Source organism: Python bivittatus, unplaced genomic scaffold (assembly GCF_059951505.1).
Source record: "Python bivittatus isolate LINGU-HERP-01145 unplaced genomic scaffold, Pbiv_v1 ctg000850_np1212, whole genome shotgun sequence".
NCBI classification, from domain to species: Eukaryota; Metazoa; Chordata; class Lepidosauria; order Squamata; family Pythonidae; genus Python; species Python bivittatus.
Genome location: NW_028277112.1, coordinates 3274693 through 3295131, shown reverse-complemented (window position 1 = coordinate 3295131; position 20439 = coordinate 3274693). Strand labels below are relative to the sequence as shown.

At 39.9% G+C, this 20439-nt stretch overlaps 1 protein-coding gene across 5 annotated transcripts in view; it reads right to left on the bottom strand.

The window, feature by feature from the left end:
* DMGDH (dimethylglycine dehydrogenase) overlaps positions 1 to 20439 on the bottom strand; it is a 105253-nt gene that overhangs the window by 14009 nt on the left and 70805 nt on the right. For 4 of the 5 annotated variants that reach the window (XM_088130077.1, XM_088130078.1, XM_088130076.1 and 1 more), the window contains 6 exons: positions 19834 to 19987; positions 18466 to 18631; positions 17129 to 17259; positions 15806 to 16023; positions 15467 to 15624; positions 10761 to 10820 (listed from right to left, as the gene is read on the bottom strand). In XM_088130077.1, coding sequence (XP_087986203.1) covers positions 10761 to 10820; positions 15467 to 15624; positions 15806 to 16023; positions 17129 to 17259; positions 18466 to 18631; positions 19834 to 19987 — 887 coding nt within the window. Of the gene's footprint in view, positions 1 to 2899; positions 4380 to 10760; positions 10821 to 15466; positions 15625 to 15805; positions 16024 to 17128; positions 17260 to 18465; positions 18632 to 19833; positions 19988 to 20439 lie in introns of those variants that run through there. The other variant, XM_088130079.1, reaches the window with a different exon arrangement.

Below are 20439 nucleotides of genomic sequence, written 5' to 3'. Positions count from 1 at the left end.
TAACAATTATTAATCATTCATAGCTAATCTATAGAATCATTTATTACAAGAAATTTTAACTTTCAATAGGATTAGTAATACATTTTCATCTATCGATTATATGTGTATATATATAATAATTAATATCAAATTTCTATTATAAAATTTCCTAATCCATTACATTACTATATTTTCTCATCCAATCATTAATAAAAACAAGTTACTTATCTTCTTACTCTAATTTCAAATCTCAGTTTAACTCATCTCTGCACATTCCATAATTTTCAATAACTTCCTCCTGCATAAGTACTTTTTAATTTTTCCAATTCTTAAAAGTTACAGTTCTAACCAGTATCAGTTACAATATCAGTTACAGTTCTAACCGGGTTACAGTTCTAACCAGATTCTTCACTACATATTTCAACAAAAATATCTCTAGTTTAAAATCTATATGTTACTATATTCAACCATGTATAAATTTTAGTCTAATCTCTTAAAACATTTACAATCAAATACAATTTTTAACTATATATCTCAGATTTATACTTTATTCCAGCGCTTGCATAATTTTGAGTTCACCCTTTTCATTCAATATCCCAAAATATCTAGCTGTTTATTCCTTTTTCTATATTATTGGATAAGAGAAAGCAATAATAAATGTCCTTTCAAACATTCTGCTTTTTGAAGCTTCTGTCAGTTCCATCATTGTTGTATTCCCCTCGTTTTTTCTTTAAACATCTGAAGTAGTTTCTTTCAATATTGTTTTACTTCTTTTTGTGCATTCTCTTAGTACGATTTTCCATTATAATCTTGTATAATCTTTTTCTCACCCTCAGTGCCAAGAACAAGTCTGTCCCTCTTCATTTATCAGTTGATTAACCCTTTTAATTCTCAGTTTATAAGCCTCACAATAATTCTATTTAATGTTTCTGATTTCTTGTACTATTTCTTCCTTTTCCATTGATCCCGTTTTATGTTTAATTAAGTCCATTTTAGCTTTAATATCTTTTTTTCTTTTTTTTTGCGGGAATTTCTGCAGCTCTTCTTCCAGTTTTTTATAGTCATCCTCAATAGTTTAAAGATCTTTTTCTGCATTGTGTTTCTCGTATAGTTTATTATATTGATAAACCTTCATTGAGTCAAAGGATTCTTTATCTTTGTTCTTGCCAAAAATAAGAAAAAAGAAAAAAAAGCAAGAGGAGAAAAAAAAAAAAAGGAGAGGAAGGGAAAAAAAATCCAACTGAGGGGGGAATGGAGAGCAAAGCAGAGCTTCTAGCAGAAAGAAGAGCTACTGCCACTAATCAGGGCTCTTGTGACTAGCTCAAACTTTCCATCTTAATATTTTCAAAATCGCTTTCAACTCCACTTTCTTGTTTATAGTTACGGATGGCACCTGTATAAACATGCACATCCCACTATCTTTTTAGAAAGCACAGGGTCCTTGAGCATGCGTCACAATAGAAGAAAAAGAGCACTATGTCGAGCCTCTAGATGGCAGTGCAACTTTCTTTCATTTACTTTCTCTTAACTCCACTTTTCCGATTTCAAAATCAAAAAGTATAAATTTCTTATAACAATAAAGAAATCTTAATCAAAAAAAGGGCTTAAGATAAAGAGTTATTGAGTATTAAAAAGAAAAAGCCAATCCAGTTAAAAATATATTTTTTTTAAGAGAAAAACATCTTGCCAATTCCACTAAAAAGGGAAAGTTGAAAAGAAAAAAATTTTTCCCCCCTTTTTTTATAAGGCTCGATCTTGCCGCTTAATCCACTTTTCTTCACTTTTAAAAATCTCTTTAAGTTACTTAAGGTGTTCTCTAAGAATAGTTGAATAGTAAAAGTCCATCTCACCCAGTTGACACCCTTCTCTTCCTTCTTCCTTTGGAGCTGTCCCGGCTTTCGCAGCCATTTTGGCTGCCTCTCCTCCGCCGGCTTCAAGAGCTTCTCCCGGGATCAATCTGGGACTTGCGGCGTCCCTGAGATCTGCGGGACGTGCCCTTTGCGATCGCCATCTCTACGGGACGGCTTAGGTCCATCAGGACCGTCCGGGGGAGGAGATATCGGCTGCAATCCTGGGAGCCCAGGATCGCCCGCCGTATCGCCGCGACGCCAGCTCCGCCCTCCGGTATTGAGCATTTCTTGATGCATTGCTTGAATCTGTTTGGACCTGCCTTAAGATTTCATCCATATAGCCTCCTTGCCCAAGCTCTGAGATGGCCCATATACTACAGTGGTACCTCGGTTCATGAACGCTTCTGTTCACGAACAATTCGGTTCACGAACAGCCTCCGTTCGCGAACGCCGGATCAGGTTACGAACAGGATCTGCAGCCATTTTCCCTCCCGTGACACATGGTCGCGGCTTCCTGTAGGGAGCGGGACTCTCCCTCCAAGCAATATCCGCCTCCCCACCCGCCTTCCTGTCCTCCACGCCAGAAGTCGCATCAAGCAAGGTTAGCTTTCTCTCTCTTCCTACTGTACTTTGTGTCATATTTTTGTGGTTTAAAAAAAACAACATATGGTTCAGAACAGATTAACCGTAATTACATTGAACCTTATGGGGAAATTTGATTCGGGACGCGATCAAAAATCGGTTGGCGACCAAATTCGGAGGGGTCAGAACGGATTAACCGTATTTACATTGAACCATATGGGAAAATTTGATTCGGTTCACAACCAATTCGGTTCGCGACCAGAGTCATGGAACGAATTAAGTTCGTGAACCGAGGTACCACTGTATATGTCGAGGGCACGTCTTCCCAGTGATGCTTCCATCTCAATGGCAACCAGCTGCTAAGACAGGCTGAAGCCAGTTCAAGATGATCTGGCAGGTTTTCCATGCACCTCCATGGCCATCTATGTCTTGGCTGCTGGAGACCACTAATGTCTTTCTTGTGCAGCTATCTCGTTCCCTCCCTCCCTCCCTCCTTCCCTTTCTTCCTTCCTTCCTCTTCATTCACGCATTTCTCTCTCTTTAACAATGACGGTGTTCTCACAGTTTTAGGAGGAAGAAATATCAATAACCTGCACTATGCTGATGACACTACTGTGATACAATGCAAAGGATCTGCAAGCTCTAGTAATAAAAGTCAATGAGCACATTGAAAATTAAAATTAAAGCTAAAATTAATATTAAAATAAAATAGACCAAACTAATAACAACAGGTAGAACAACCAGCCTTAGAACTGACCATGAAGATACTGACATGGTGGATAGCATCTGCCTTTTAGAATCAACCAGCAACAATAAAGGAACAAGCAGTCAAGAAATATGCCGCAGACTAACACTTGGCAGAGCAGCCATGAAGGCCTTGGAGAAAATATTCAAATGCCGTGATGCGTCCATACCTACAAAGATCAGAATTGTGCAAGCCATGGTATTCCCTGTGACTCTCTATGAAAACAAAAGTTGGACTTTGAAGAAGCAGGATAGGAAGAGTATTGACACTTCTGAACTTTGGTGTTGGAGAAGACTCTTGAGAATGCAATGGACAAGTAAGAAAACAAACAAATGAATCATTTAACAAATCAACCCAGAGTTCTCACTTCAGGCACAAATAACCAGGTTCAGATTATCCTACTTCAGTCACATTGTGAAAAGACCTATCTCTCTGGAGAAGGCTCTAATGTTGCGAAAGGTGGAAGGAAAGAAAAGAGGAGGATGACCAGCAGAAAGGTGGCTAGATTCAGTTAGAGTGGGAGTGAGAGCACCACTAGATGACCTGAAAGATCAGGTTAGGGACAGATTGTCATGGAGAAAATCTATCTGTGTGGTCGCTAAGAGCTGACAACAACTTGATGGTGTATAATCAATTAAGCAATCTCACAGTTTTAGAGCCTGCTGCTTAGATATTGTCTCTTCCTTGTCCACTCTTCCCATTCCAATCCATTTCAAGGATGACGGCTTTGCTTTTCTAGTCAGCATCCTTTTGTCAGTTACACTCTCCTCCCATGGAATGGCTTCTTCTCTATATAGGTAGTCTTCGAGTTACGACCGTTCATTCAGCAACTCTTCAAAGTTATGGCAGACTGAATTAATGGTATACATGCCCAGTCTTCCCTTCATGGATCACTGCCTTGTCGTGGCGAAGGGGCTTGCGTAACTCAGTGAAGTCATGAGCTATACCGTACAGGGCCACCCAAGACAGACAGGTCATGACAGAGAGTTCTGACAAAATGTGGTCCACTGGAGAAGGAAATGGCAACCCACTCCAGTATCCTTGCCAAGAAAACCCCATGGACAATGTCAAAAAGCTAGAAGATATGATGCCGGAAGATGAGCCCCTCAGGTCGGAAGGTGTCCAATATGCTACTGGGGAAGAGCGGAGGGCAATTCCAAGTAGCTCCAAAAAGAGTGAAGCGGTTGGGCCGAAGCCGAAAGGACGTTCAGCTGTGGATGTATCTGGAAGCGAAAAAAAGGTCCGATGCTGTAAAGAACAATATTGTATAGGTACCTGGAATGTAAGATCTATGAACCAAGGCAAGCTGGATGTGGTCAAACATGAGATGACAAGATTGAACGTCGACATCTTGGGAATCAGCAAATTGAAATGGACGGGAATGGGTGAATTTAATTCGGGTGACCATTATATCTACTACTGTGGGCAAGAAACCCTTAGAAGAAATGGAGTTGCACTCATAGTCAATAAGAGAGTGGGAAAGGCAGTAATGGGGTATAACCTCCAAAACGACAGAATGGTCTCAGTGCGTATCCAAGGCAAACCATTAAACATCACAGTAATCCAAGTCTATGCCCCAACCACTGATGCTGAAGAAGCTGAAGTTGACTGGTTCTATGAAGACCTACAAAACCTTCTAGAACTAGCACCAAAAAAAGATGTCCTTTTCATCATAGGGGATTGTAATGCTAAAATAGGAAGTCAAGTGTAACGATCTGCCACCTGCTGCTCCCAAGTCCAGTAACTTTCCTTGCAACCAATACTGATTCAAAAGAAAGTTTATTTATTGAGAACAAGTGTACAGTTCCAAAGAATTGCTAAGACTAAGCCTCTGCGCGCCAAAAACTGTTTTTTCTCCTTTTTCCCTCCTTCAGCCCCCTTGCCTCCTTAGTCTCCTGATTCTCCCCCTGGTACGGCCTTGAGCATTCCAGCGCCTGTGATAAGAAGCCATCTGCCTCTAATGGTGCTACATCTATTTACCCACCATTCCCCCCCCCCCTTTTACAATGGCAGAACCGCAGCATACAAAAACCAACTACCAACTAGCCAACAGTAAATTCTACTATAAAATCTTGCGAGGATTCTGACATCAAGGAGTAATCGGAATAACAGGCAAGTTTGGCCTTGGAGTACAAAATGAAGCAGGGCAAAGGCTAATAGAGTTCTGTCAAGAGAACAAGCTAGTCATAGCAAACACTCTTTTCCAACAACACAAGAGACGACTCTACACATGGACATCACCAGATGGTCAATACCGAAACCAGATTGATTATATACTTTGCAGCCAAAGATGGAGAAGCTCTATACAGACAGCAAAAACAAGACCAGGAGCTGACTGTGGCTCAGATCATGAGCTTCTTACTGCAAAATTTAGGCTTAAATTGAAGAATGTAGGGAAAACCACTAGACCACTCAGGTATGACTTAGATCGTATTCCTTTTGAGTACACAGTGAAGGTGATGAATAGATTTAGAGGATTAGATTTGGTAGACAGAGTGCCTGAAGAACTATGGACAGAGGTCCTTATCATTGTACAGGAGGCAGCAACTAAAACCATCCCAAAGAAAAAGAAATGCAAGAAAGCAAAATGGCTGTCTGATGAGGCTTTACAAATAGCTGTGGAAAGAAGGAATGCGAAAAGCAAGGGTGAAAGGGAAAGATATAAGCAACTGAATGCAGATTTCCAGAGAATAGCAAGGAGAGATAAGAAGGCCTTCTTAAATGAACAATGCAAAGAAATCGAGGAAAACAATAGAATGGGGAAGACTAGAGATCTCTTAAAAAAAAATGGAGATATCAAAGGAACGTTTAGTGCAAAGATGGGCATGATAAAGGACAAAAAAGGCAGAGACCTAACAGAAGCAGAAGAGATTAAGAAGAGGTGGCAAGAATACACAGAAGAACTATACAAGAAAGATCTTAATGTCCCTGATGTCCATGCTGGTGTGGTCACTGACCTTCAGCCAGACATCCTAGAGAATGAAGTCAAGTGGGCCTTAGGAAGCATTACTAACAACAAAGCTAGTGGAGATGACAGTATTCCACCTGAGTTATTTAAAATACTAAAAGATGATGCTGTTAAAGTGCTGCACTCAATATGCCAGCAAGTTTGGAAAATGCAACAGTGGCCATGGGATTGGAAAAGGTCAGTTTACGTTCCAATTCCAAAGAAGGGCAATGCCAAAGAATGCTCAAACTATCGCACAATTGCACTCATTTCACATGCTAGCAAGGTTATGCTCAAAATCCTACAAGCTAGGCTTCAGTAGTATGTGAACCAAGAACTACCAGATGTACAAGCTGGGTTTCGAAGAGGCAGAGGAACTAAAGATCAAATTGCCAACATTCGCTGGATCATGGAGAAAGCATGAGAGTTCCAGAAAAACATCTGCTTCATTGACTATGCAAAAGCCTTCGATTGTGTGGATCACAACAAACTGTGGCAAATTCTTAAAGAGATGGGGGTACCAGACCATCTTACCTGTTTCCTGAGAAACCTGTATGCGGGCCAAGAAGCAACAGTTAGAACCGGTCATGGAACAACCGATTGGTTCAAAATAGAGAAAGGAGTACGACAAGTCTGTATAACCTATATGCAGAGTACATCATGAGTAATGCCAGGCTGGAAGAATCACAAGCCGAAATTAAGATTGCAGGGAGAAACATCAATAACCTCAAATATGCAGATGATACCACCCTAATGGCAGAAAGTGAAGAAGAACTAAAGAGCCTCTTGATGAGGGTGAAAGAGGAGAGTGCGAAAGCTGGCTTGAAACTCAACATTAAAAAAACTAAGATCATGGCATCTGGACCCATCAATTCCTGGCAAATAGAAGGGGTAGAAATGGAAGCAGTAACAGACTTCATTTATTTGGGCTCCAAGATCACCGCAGATGGAGACTGCAGCCATGAAATTAAAAGACGCTTGCTCCTTGGGAGGAAAGCTATGGCAAGCCTAGACAGCATATTAAAAAGCAGAGACGTCACCTTGCCGACAAAGATCCGCATAGTCAAAGCTATGGTTTTTCCAGTAGTAATGTATGGCTGTGAGAGCTGGACCATAAAGAAGGCTGAGCGCCAAAGAATTGATGCCTTTAACTGTGGTGCTGGAGAAGACTCTTAAGAGTCCCCTGGACTGCTAGTAGGTCAAACCAGTCAATCTTAAAGAAAATCAACCCTGATTGCTCATTGGAAGGATTGATAATGAAGCTCAAGCTCAGATACTTTGGTCACCTAATGTGAAGAGAGGACTCTTTGGAAAAGACCCTGATGCTGGGAAAGATTGAAGGCAAAAGGAGAAGGGGACGGCAGAGGATGAGATGGTTAGATAGCATCACTGAAGCAATGAGCATGAAACTGAGCCAACTCAGGGAGGCAGTGAAGGACAGGAAGGCCTGGCGTGATATGGTTCATGGGGTCACGAAGAGTCGGACACGACTTAACGACTGAACAACAACAAATGCCCAGTCCCCAAAGTTATGGCCATTGCAGCATGTGACCCTGTGGTCACATGATCAAAATTTGGGAGCTTTGCTGCCAACCCTCACTTAAACTGCAGGGGTGCTTCACTTCCTCCAACCTGCCTATCTCTCTCCCCATCTCTCCCCTTCTGGCTGCCCTGCACAGCAGCACTCCTCGGTGGCAGCAGCACTGGGGCTGAAGTAGAGACCCGGGGCCTTCAGCAGTCTCAGCCGGCTGCACCCCTGGGCCTCTACTTCAGCCCCAGCACTGCTGCTGCTGCCACCACCGAGTGCTGCCTCAAACCCTGCGCTGCGGCCAGCTACTCTAGCCCCATGGTGCAAAGCCCTAGCCACCCTCACCGCCCTGTGCTCTGCAGCCCCTGCTGCACCCATCTGATCATCATCATCTTCCTCCCACTGCTCACAAGGTGCACCCAGCCTGGCCTTATGCGAGGCAGCTGCTGTCCATGCCAGGCCTTCTTCCCGAAGCCGCTTGTGCTGTTCTCCAAATAGTGCCCGCCATTCTCAAATAGCACCTGCCGTTCTCCAGATAGTGTGTGCCATTCTCACAATGCTTTGGAAGACTTCTGAGGACTTCTAAAACCTCGCAAGAAGCCTGCACCTGCCATTCTCCAAATCATGCACACTGTTCTCAAGATGCTTTGGAAAGCAGGCACAACCTTCTCACGAGATTTTAGAAGACCTCAGAAGTCTTCTGAAGCATCATGAGAATGGCGCATGCTGTTTGGAGAACAGCACACCCTATTTGGAGAATGGCATGAATGGCCTCAAGAAGAAGGCCTGGCATGGCCATCAGCTGCCTCACAAAGGGCCACGCTAGGCATGCCTCAGCAGCAGCAGGAGTAAGATGGTAAAGGTTAGCTGAGGGCGGCAGGGCCAGCAAGCGCAGGGCGGCAAGGCCGGCAGGCCTGACAGGGTGGCAGGCCAGCAGAGTGCAGGTCAGCAAGGCTGGCAGAGTGCAAGGCGGCCAAAAGGGCAGAGATGGGGGGGAGGTAAGCAGGTGGGGGGAGTTCAAGAGGAGACAGTCTCATACCTTACCGAGGTTTGGGGCTGGGAGGACCAAGCCAGGTGTGGCTTGGATCAGGGTGGGTCCTTGCCTAAATAGCCAGTGGGATTTGGTTAACGATGGCAACGGGGAGTGCTAGGATTGCTGTCATTAAGCAATGCAGTCATGACATCGCACTTTACAACCGCATTGCTTAGCAACAGAAATTCCAGTCCCAATTGCTGTCGTAACTTGAGGAATACCCATATCTATGATTCTTTCTTTCATTCTGTCACACCACCACCACTCCCTGGCTCTACAATAAGTTTTGCTCAGCAGACTTATTCTTGCCTGCCCTGTCTCCCCCTGACCATGGCCCCCTTTCTTGGACTGGATTTCAGTACTTTACTTCTTCTGCTACTAGACCCCTTTTGATTCCTGTATTCTTTTTCTCTCTCTGAATTAGCTACTGGAGCACACAGTATCGCTTAGCTGGAGCACAGTGTCAGAACAGTATCTATTTCTACTTGGGAATAAGTCCCTGAATTCAGACATGAAGCCAAGAAGATGCAGGGGAAAAGGAAAAGCTCTCTCTATATAAAGAATCAATTGCAGGTGCGGTTAAAGGTATAAACAGTTTTTAAGTAACAGTCTTTCCTCCTGTCTCAAGGATGGGAAGAAAGCACATCAGTATGGGTACAAAAGGGAGCCCTGTGTCAGGATAGATTTAGAAGTCATGCAAGCAGTGCCATTTTGGACTCTTTTAAATGATACAAGAAGAATGCAAAACCTCTGAAGCCTTTCTTGATATTTTGTTCTAACCAAGTGGTGAAAAATTACCACTTGTTAAATATTTAATATTTTGCTATTTCAATGTTATTTCTCTTGCTTTTCATTAAATTTATAGTTTGGTTATGTTTTATGAGAAACCGCTGCTTAAAAGGAAAAGTTCTTAATTTTAACAAATAGAATCCTGAATCTTGGCTGGCAAAGGCAAAATACTATACCCAATTTCTAAGTCCTTGAATCCAATTAGTTTTCCCAAATAATTTCTTCCTTACAAGTTTTTCTCTTAAGTTTCTTTTAAGGCTTAGAATATGTACACTTGTGCAAATGCACTTATAATTGCAAATACAGTAAAATGTTTAGGAAGCCCAAGTTTACATTAGGAAATATCTCTCAGAGGATGGCTTCATTACTAGTATAGAATACTGGGCTACTGCAAATATTAATTGCATTAAAAGTGAGCCCAATTCATATTTCTAGTTTACTCACTGGAATAGGGATCCAAAGCTTCTACCATCATATTGAGTATCCCTAAGTATGTAAGAAGTAAGAAAGCTCTGAGTAAAGTAACATTCTCCAAACTGGTCTCCCCAAATATGCTGAACTTCAGTTCCCCTAATATTCAGACAGCATAGCTGAAAACTGCTTTGCTGGGATATTTCCCAAATAACATTAATTAATTAATTAATTAATTAATTAATTAATTTACACACACACACACACACACACACACACAAAGATAGATGATTTAAAAATGAGAAATACTAAAGAGAAGTTTCTCATGCTCCACCAAGAAAATTATCCCAATTTTCATGGTAAAACTGTAAATTTCCAACCAGAACATAACAAAAAGGCTGATATACTGTATGCTTTAATTGCATCTCACGTAGTGAGTTCCAGGTTAATACTATTACTCATGAACCAAATAAAAATGTTTGCAAACTGTAAAAATCTTCCAACGACCCACATTTCCTGATGTGATCACCACGTTAACAGCTCCTTGATATGAGATGCATAGATAATTAATCTGCAGTAAAACTGAGGTGCGATCAATTAGCAATTCTGTACGGAACTTGTTATTTCAACTAAATTATTGGGAAAGGAATTGCTCTGATCCCCAAATTATTTGGAAAGTGCCAAAAATGAAGCTAATTAGTAGATCACATTACGGTTTGAGCTCTCTATCAAAACAGCAGCATGGGCTGGGAAACGAGAGGGATACACACCAAGGAGCAGTGCTGCTGAAGTGCATGATTATCTGGGGTGGTTTTGCAGAGTTCAAATACAACAATTATTAGCAAACAAAGGAAAAAAAATAAGTAATTATAATGCTCTGGAAAAATTAAACCTACCTTATTTAATTTGATAAAATATTTCAGTCCAGCTTCCAGAGGATTGGTGTCACAATTCATCTGTTTAAAAAAGGTGCAATAAATATCCACTGGGTGGCATATTTTTTCTCATTTCTTTTGATATCCAACAAATGAAATCTCTATTTTATGTTAATAATATTTATTTTATTAAATTAGCATAGTTCTTAACATTTAGATACTATTCCTATACTATTCCTATTAAAAATAAAAGTGCAAGTTTCACTATCCACTGGAAAATCAGCAGTGCATAAATGATAAAGGAGCTATGATAATAATGATAAAAGCACATTTTTTAAGCAAGACAAATCAGGAAACCTATAAAGTTACCTTTACTGAATCAGACCACTGAAAGTTGTTCCTATGTGAATAGCGGCTCCTTCTACGACTTGGAAAAGGAATTTTATGCAGGTCTAGCTAGAGATGGTAGTGATTAAATTTAAGTATTTTAAATGTACAGCTATAGTATTAGACAAACATGCTGTTGATTACTAATTCTCATCATATATTTTTTTATACTAGTTATAGTCTTGTACCAGATTAAATGAAAACTGTCATGATTAACTTGGAAAAGATTAACTTAGAAAAAATGAGGTAGAGGAGCAACAGGCAACAAAAATACTATAGGGCCTTTGTGTGTGTTTCATTTGTGGTAATTAAATATTACCAAGAGAGGTGAATGTGTGTAGCTCAGGGTTGAACTGTGGAGTCCTTGGGGTTCTCTGAGCTTGGTTCTTTTCTTGCAAACAATTAAATATTAATTTGTTTCTTAATTTGTTCTTATTATGGCATTTTCTGCAAAACCTGTGCTTTGGACAAATAATTTGTAAAAATAATTTGTACAAATAGTGAAGCCATTTTCTAAATGTGAATCCTTTCACAGAAAAAAACAGAGCCATACACACATGGAAAAAAGGGACAAACCCAACATTTGCAAAAGCTGGGATTTTTTTTTAGAATAATATCCCAAAGGGGTAAAAAACATCCATGGCAATAGAACATATTCAATGTCTGCAGAAAGCTGAGAATCTATTGGAAGAAAAACGAAAGAGAAGAGAGTGGAATTGGGTGTCCTGGAAAGAGCAAGAACGGTGGCTAGAATGAGAAGTTCATTCTAGGGCTGTGTAGAGATGAGGATCTGAAGGGCAAAAGGTGACGCACAGCACACATAAGCATGCAAGTAGCACCTGTTGAGACCATCTTAAACCAAATATCTGGGATTGTGTAACTGCTGCTACACAAGCCCAGGATAAGATGCATCTGCTCTAAGTTTTTTTCAATGTGGGCTCCAGGTCGCATTTTGCCCTTTGAAACCACATGTCTGTACAGTTCTGTTGCAATTCAATATTTTGTAACAAATTCTGCCTGGATTTCTGATGTTCTGAGTTGAATCCTGGCTCTCCAGGCACTGGAGAATTCTTATTCAGGAACTGTTTACTCAGCAGAAGGCTCGCAGCCACAAATTAGCTAGATAGGTTACTTTATTTTGGACTAGAATGAAGTCATATAAAATAGAAGATCTGCCTACTGCGGTTCACAGCAATCAAAGCCTATATATATACTGTATGCGTATGCGTGTATTTTCTCTCTCTCTCTCTCCTACCCCCAGGGCTTAAATTCTAGGCTCTTTCCTCCTGCCTTTCTGAGTCAACAGATATTTTGCTACTCTCTTCAAGAGCATAGGAGGCAAAGAGATGCGTTGACATAATAGTTCTCTTGAGCTTATCAACCATTAGTTTCTGTCTTCATTCCTAACCAGAAGTGCCATTTGTTTATGAAGCCAAAAGGGTACCATTTTACAGAAGAAGAAAATTCCAAGGATTGCAGAAGTACTTTATGTATATCAAGTCTGTGCAGCAATTTGGATTGAAAAGGAAAAGGTAATTCTGAGTGTGTGCGTGCACATGCACATTACACATCTTAATATCAAATTGGATATGGGGGATTTTGTGCTGCATGAGTGCAAAGACACAGCTTCTTTAAGGAATTGCTAATAGGTGTAATGTGATTCATATTTTCTTTCAAATCCAGACAACTTGCACAACAAAATCAGTTAGTATGCAGTTAAAATACACACCTGCAAAGACATGTTTTATAGAAAGCCATGCTGTGTAGTTATCTAAATTAATTGGGGAAAAGGTGATTTGGAACAAATGGAGCACCCACATTGTACCTGCCAACTACTTTTGACCTACTTTCCCTAGGTTTCCATTCAATCCTCATTTTGTTTCACAAATTTTTGGAACTTTGTTTTGCTAAGTGGCAAGCAGCACTGAATTAAACTGTATTTTGTTTAATTTTTGAAAACTGTGAGCTGTAATGTCTGTAAAGAGACAGAGTATCGCCAACACTAATATGTACAGGTAGTCCTCGCTACTGCCTTGTGCAGCGACCATTGGAATTTATGACGGTTGAAAAACAAAACAGAACTTTGTGGCCAATCCTTGCATTTATGGCCATTGCAGCTCACACAAAAACATATACAGCCTTAGGGTTTTGGAGACTTCTCCCTCTACCCTCTGCGAGAGAAACCTTCTCATTTATTTATTTATTTGTTTGTTTGTTTACAGTGGTACCTCTACTTACGAACGCCCCTACTTACGAAATTTTCGAGATACAACCAGCTCCGGCCCCAAAAATTTACCTCTACTTACGAACTTGCCTCTACTTACGAACCGGATCCGCGGTCATTTTCCCTGCTGCCACGCAGTTGCAGCTTCCTGTGGGCGAGATCACGGTAGCAAGGAGACGTTCGGTGAGGCTTGTAGTGTGTTTTGTGGCGTTTGGAAGGTTTTTGTGGCGTTTGGAAGGTTTTTGAGATTTAAAAATAAAATGCATATGTTTCAGAACTGTTTAGCCGTATTTACATTGAGCCTTATGGGGGAAATTTACCTCGGGGTGCGACCAAATTCAGAGGGCGGATTAGCCGTATTTACATTGAACCTTATGGGGAAATTTGCCTCGTGGTGCGACCAAATTCGGAGGGCGGAACGGATTAACCGTATTTACATTGAACCTTATGGGAAAATTTACCTCAACTTGAGACCAACTCGAGTTGCAACCAGAGTCACGGAACGGATTAAGTTCGTAACTAGAGGTACCACTGTATTTGTTTATTTGATTTATCCCTGCCCATCTCCCCCCAATGGGGGACTCTGTGCGGTTCACACAAAACATTAAAACCATAAATACATATAAATACATAAAACATACAAATTTAAAAACATTACTAAAAAAGAGAAAAAGAGTCCAAGAAGATGATGAAGGATTTATGTATCTTTGCCTCCTTTGGGGGATAGGGAGAAAGATTTAAGTTTAGGCTTTATTATTTGTGTCTTCCCCTCCTCGATTTTCCAGTATGTTGGTGTTTGTGCATGTGTATGAGGGAGGGCCCCTGTGTGTCTTTGAGGAAGAGGGAGGGAGGGAAGGCATGTGTGTCTGCATGTGTGTGTGTGAGGAACAGGGAAGGAGGGCATGTGCATGTGTGTATGCTTGAAGAAGAGGGAGGGCGTGTGTGTGTGTGTATGAAGAAGAGGGAGGGAGGGCTTATGTGTGCATGTGAGGAAGAGGGAGGGAGGACATGTGTGTCTGTATGTGTGTGTGTGTGAGGAAGAGGGAGGGAGGGCACACTCTGGTTTTCAGGGGGGAGGGGAAGGCAAGGAGGGAGAGGATATCAAAGACTGGTGCTGAATTTGGATGCAAGTCTGCCTGGAGGGCACAAACAATCATCCCACATCCAAAAGTTTTACAAAGGGCATCAAAAGTTACTTAAGATAATATTGTATAGAAGACGGAAGTAAAATTGTAAGTCATGGTCATCTGATTTTTTGCTTAGCAACTGTGATGCTTTGCTTAACAATTGAAGGGGAAGTAATAAGTCCATTGTGGTCATGTGATTTTTCACTGAATGACTGCTTCATTTAGTGACCAAGTTGCCAGTCCCAACTGTGGTCACTAAGCGAGGACTACCTGTATCCAATGCACATTTGACTGATGGAACAAAAATGCCTTGAGACAAATGAGGATGTTTGAATAAATGTTTCAGAGGCATAAAAATTTATTAGGAGTGCTTCAAAAATAAAAGCTATAATATGCACACTTATTAATCTTATTGATTAAACTGTGCATGTTGTTTCTTCTATTTTATATTCTTCAAGTAGCTTGCTAAAATGAAATTTGCACACAAATTTAGAAGCTAAATACTCTTTACATTAGTAAATCAGGGTTTAATACTAAGAATCCTGTTTTAGGTAAGAATTCCATTCATTCTGCTATAATTTCTTAATGAAATTAAATATTTATTTAATTTAAATATACTTGTTTTAATTATTACTCTACAATGCTTGGATGTTATCTTTTTACAAAGTTAAAACTATTATTAGATTTTTATCCCGCCTATATTTCTATCCTTATCTCTATATGTCAACTCAAGGTGGCAAACATACCTAATACTCCTGCCTCCTGTTTTCCCAACAACATCCCTTTGAGGTGGGTTGGGCTGAGAAAGCGTGACTGACCCAAAGTCACCCAGCTGGCTTTCATCCCTAAGGGAGGCCTAGAACGCGCAGTCTCCTGGTTTCTAGGCTAGAACCTCAGCCACTACACCACACTGGCATACATGCACGCACATGCACGCACACACACACACACAAGCATGCATGCACATATCGAAAGTCATAGTTTCAAACCTCTGCTCCCCAGGCACGAAAAGCCTTTTCTAGCCGTAATGTATTCATCGCATATGTTCCAAAGTTGTCAATTCCTTCTTCATAGCCAGCTTCCATGATTGTAGAATATAAAGCTATAGTATCTTCTCGTCTGTGGTACAGTTCCCACCCTAGTTCACCTATAACACAACGAAGACTAATAACTTTACCAAATCTAGGATTAAACTGTAGCCATCAAAACTTTAACCTGAAAAGAAATTTGGAATGATCTTTTTTTATAGCTAGATTATTTGATAGCTGTTACATTTTTAGAAAAAACAACTATTCTATTTATGAGACTAATAACTTCCTTCCACTTACCTGTGTAAGAAATTCTAATTGCAGTAACAGGAATGTTAGCAATGTTTAAATGCTTGGACTGCAGAAAACTAAATGCAGCATCACTAAGATCTTCAGATGTTAGCTTCTGGAGAACTTTCCGTGCATATGGACCTGCTACACCCAATACTCCAATTTCATCTGTAATATTTTTGATATCAACATTATATTGTCCTCTAAATGCCTCCTCTTCAATCCATCTGAATTTAAAATAGAATTGTTATTAGATCAGAACAAAAGAGTCTTTAAAGTGTTAGATAGAGGACTAGAAATTATATAGAAAGTAAGAGTAATACTGATAGACCCCATTCTTTTAGAATTACCGAAAGTCAATGGTGCTAAAAAGGATGTTATGATAGGACCCTCCAATTAATATTAGTTTTAAATAGCTCAGAAGGAATATATTCTCCTCCTTCTCCTTTACCTGTTTTCATTTTGTTTTTATGCTACTAGTTTTTTAATTTCTGTCCTTCTAACTGATAGCCAGGCTGGGAGATTCAATTGTGAGAGATCATTGGACAGGGCAGAATTTATATCTGCTTCTGAGGCAGAAAGAGCTTGGAAATGCAATTCCTAGCTAACTTCAGAGATATAACAGGTTAGCCCAGGGCCTCTCTTGTTGTCTTTTCAGCTACAGCTACTCAGTAGATCAAGAAATACGATGATTGAAGAACCTAAAGCATGGGACAACTCCAGCAATCACTTCCAGGAAAAAAAATTCCTTGGGCTTCTAGGACAAGATTAGCACACCCACTACTTGCTTGATGCCATAAGGAAGGAAAGGTTCAAGCAAAAATGTTACAATATGCCCGTAAGGTTTTTTAAACCTATAACTTAACTGAGGCTATTGCGAAATTTTCCATTGCTAATATTTTATCAGTGGGCAGCCCATTAAAATTACTTATTGTAATCATTCAACATATTTACTCAAACATGTCATAGTCCAGTGCAGTATCCTTTTATCCAAACACAACTTTATCCACATAGTACTTTCTCACACACTAGTGAACAAGACTTCTGCATTTTATGAAACCTTATGAGCAAGTTACTCTCAAGATTTTATTATACACATGCACGCACACACATATGCATACACACATACACACACAAAGACACATATTGATTCACAAATTTGTCTTTGATAAAACATTATTATCATTATAAGTACCAACCCACTTTTAAATGTAAAATCCACAGACTATGCACATATACAGCCTTTTTTGATTATCCTGAACTGCAGTTCATCTCACATTCCTTGAACCACAAGTTACTTTTAAAACTTCAGTAGTTAAAATGTGCACTGACCTCAAGTCATGAAGCTCTGATCCAGAACCAGTAATTAATAAAAATTCCCCTGGATTCAGATGAGAGACTGTGAGTTCAGCATAGACTTTGCCTTTTGAGGTCAACATATGACTTATATTTGTGAAACCCACCTATGCAGAAAGAAAGCCAAAACTGTAAGTTAAAATTATCAATTATATAGTAGCATACAAACATGTAATACAAATTAAGTTTTTATAGCACAGCCTGCAAATATTACTGAATTAAGTATACTTATTCTTCTTCTGAGTTTATATGTTCTCTTTTTTTCCCTAATAGAAACATTTTCTATCCACAATTAACTGGAAAACATTTATTCCATGTAAATTTGTAAACTCTTCCCCTGACCTTGCACTCTTTGGCAACTCATTGTTATATTTTCTTTTTGAGAAAAATCACAATAACTACAATAATTTTATGTTTTCTTTTTATTTATGTTTGAGTGTTTTATGGTTTTGTTATTATGTTTGTATACTGCCCAGAGTCACGTTTTGTGAGATGGACAACTATATAAATCTGCTAAAGGAAGGAAGGAAGGAAGGAAGGAAGGAAGGAAGGAAGGAAGGAAGGAAGGAAGGAAGGAAGGAAGGAAGGAAGGAAGGAAGGAAGGAAGGAAGGAAGGAAGGAAGGAAGGAAGGAGCTTGCTCCGCTCTTCTTCCCAGCATATACTCACAACTAATAGGATTAGGTCTACATCTGTCTGTTTAAGTTGGAATGGATTTTAACTATCTATACATTGGAAGTATTATTTACATGATACCTATATACAGTGAGTGTCTCATTTATACATATTTGATCCATACAACCACTACCCCATTCCTTAGTAGAGTTAACACAACTGTATGCAAGATGCATTTGCCCCAATCCAACATATTGTGGAAATGAGCCGAGCCCAGAAATGGGCCAATTGCATCTAAGTAGTGGAGAGATTATGACCCCATTAAGTTACCACACCTGAAATCAAACTACAGAAAGTATTATTGCATTATTGGCTTTTTAAAAATGCAAGGGAGAGTCCGTTCTAGATCGCTTTGTACTCAACTATGCCCTGTCATTTAAAACAGGGAAGGCAGTGGCAATTAAGAAATGTGGTAGAAAATGTCAACAGAGTGAGGAAGGCAGTGTGATGTGATATACTGACCTCCATGGTCCCCTGCAGCTCCAGAATTGTTCATTTGTAAAAGCCAACTCTATAATCAGTCCTAATTGGATGATAGGGTGCTTATCTGGTTGGGACCTTTGATTCAGCACCTCTGGGTATAAAGTTATGAAATGAATGGAATCAACAGTAGACTACTTATTATTACTACATCATTTACCTTTGGGACCACATTTGCAAACAGATGATCCAAAAGTTTAACTGAATCACTGCCTTTGATGCTAAACTTGCCAAAAGGAGTAAGGTCAATCACACCCACTTTTTCCATCACTTGTTTATATTCTCGACCTACAGGTTCAAACCAGTTTGTGCGTCGAAAACTAGGTCTGGAAAAACAATATTTCAATGAATTTGAAAAAAAGCAAGCACATGACTACTATTTCCAAGTTAGGATAAAGCAATTTGTTCAAAAACATAGTCTTAGTATTCTTTTTTTTCCCTTTCTTTTCAAATAAATGTTAAGTATATGTATCCTGATTAATGTATTAACTACTTTTCAAAATGCTAATATAGTATTGAATTACAATGAATAATAGAGATCAAATAAAATATATTTTATACTGAAAGCAAAATGCTTGATTTGTCAAAAGATGACATAAAAATACAAGAATAATATGCTCTTAAAGGTACTTTTCATACTATTTAAACAGAAACAAAGAAGTTCATGTACATATCCTAGATTAGTAGTGAAAACTGATGGATCACTTATTTTTTCTTAGTCTGTCCAATTTCTTAAGGTTACAGTAAAGATAGGGAAAATATTTAGGCTATTCTGAACATTTTAGAGGAGGATATAAATGTAATTAATATTATTAACATACCACTTATTAAATAACATAAAATACAGTAAACCCTTGATTTAATGAACAAATAGGACAGAAGGGGTGTTCGTTAAACCAGAATGTCCATTAAAATGGGATTTTTATGCAAACAGGCAGTCCCCAGGTTAAGAATGAGTTCCGTTCCTAAGTCTGTCTTTAACTCAAATTTGTATGTAAGTTGAAACTCATACTTATGAACGGGCTGCCTATTACTAAAAATGGCAGATGGGGTTCTCCTTCCTCGAGCTGACGAACCGCTGAAGCCGTGCAAAGTTTTCAGGAACTGCTGAAAACAGGCTGTATATTAAAAACATGTAGCTTCAGCAGTTCGTGAAAACATTGTGGGGCTTCAGTGGTTCATCAACTCAAGGAAGGAGAATGCCAACTGCCATTTTTAGTAATAGACAGCCTGTTCATAAGTATGAGTTGTCCATAAGTCAGATGTTCTTAACCCAGGGGCTGCCTGTATATATTTTACTTATTTTACTCATGTGTAAAATGGGAATGGGATTTTATATATGCACGGAAGTATACGGTATAGGGCCAGATTTTGTCTTTTGCATCTGAAGTCCCTACACCAAGGTCCACACTAAATCAAATGTTTACTGTATGTACAAAAAGCTACCAAGCACAAATGGACAACACAACATATTTCCATTAAATTCTTAAAGATAAATCAGCAGCACAGATATTTAATTTTCATTTACTTGTATCCAATTTCATCACCATGTTTGTAGAACCAATGAGGCTGTTCCCAGCCTGCATGGAATCCCATGGAGCATTTACCCTTAAGGATTTCATAAAGCCCACTGACTCTTTCTGTAGGTCTCCCAGCAAATCTTTCTTCTTTAGGAAACCCAACTGCAAAATTAGGAAAATAGCACATTAAACCAAATCACAAGAAAAACAATAAACTAAAACACATATACAAAGAAAAGATTTGCTTCCAAAACCTTGCAAGAAGGCCACACGTGATTTGGACAAGGCCAAGCACAACTGGGGCAAGGGGTGGGTGCAGCCTCGGGAAGAAGACCTGGCGTAGCTAGCAGCTGCCTCACGAAGGGCCAGGCCAGGTGCACCTTGTCAGCAGCAGCAGGAAGAAGATCAGCTGGGGGCAGCAGGGACAGTGAGCGCAAGGCAGCAGGGTGGTAGGGCCTGCAGGCTGGCAGGGTGAGCGGAGTGCAAGGTGGCCAAAAGGGCAAAGATGGGGGGAGATAGGCGTGTGGGCGGAGTTGAAGTGTAGGCAGTCCCTTACCTTACCAAGGCTTGGGGCTAAGAGGGACTAAGCTGGGAGTGGCTTGGATCGGGGTGGG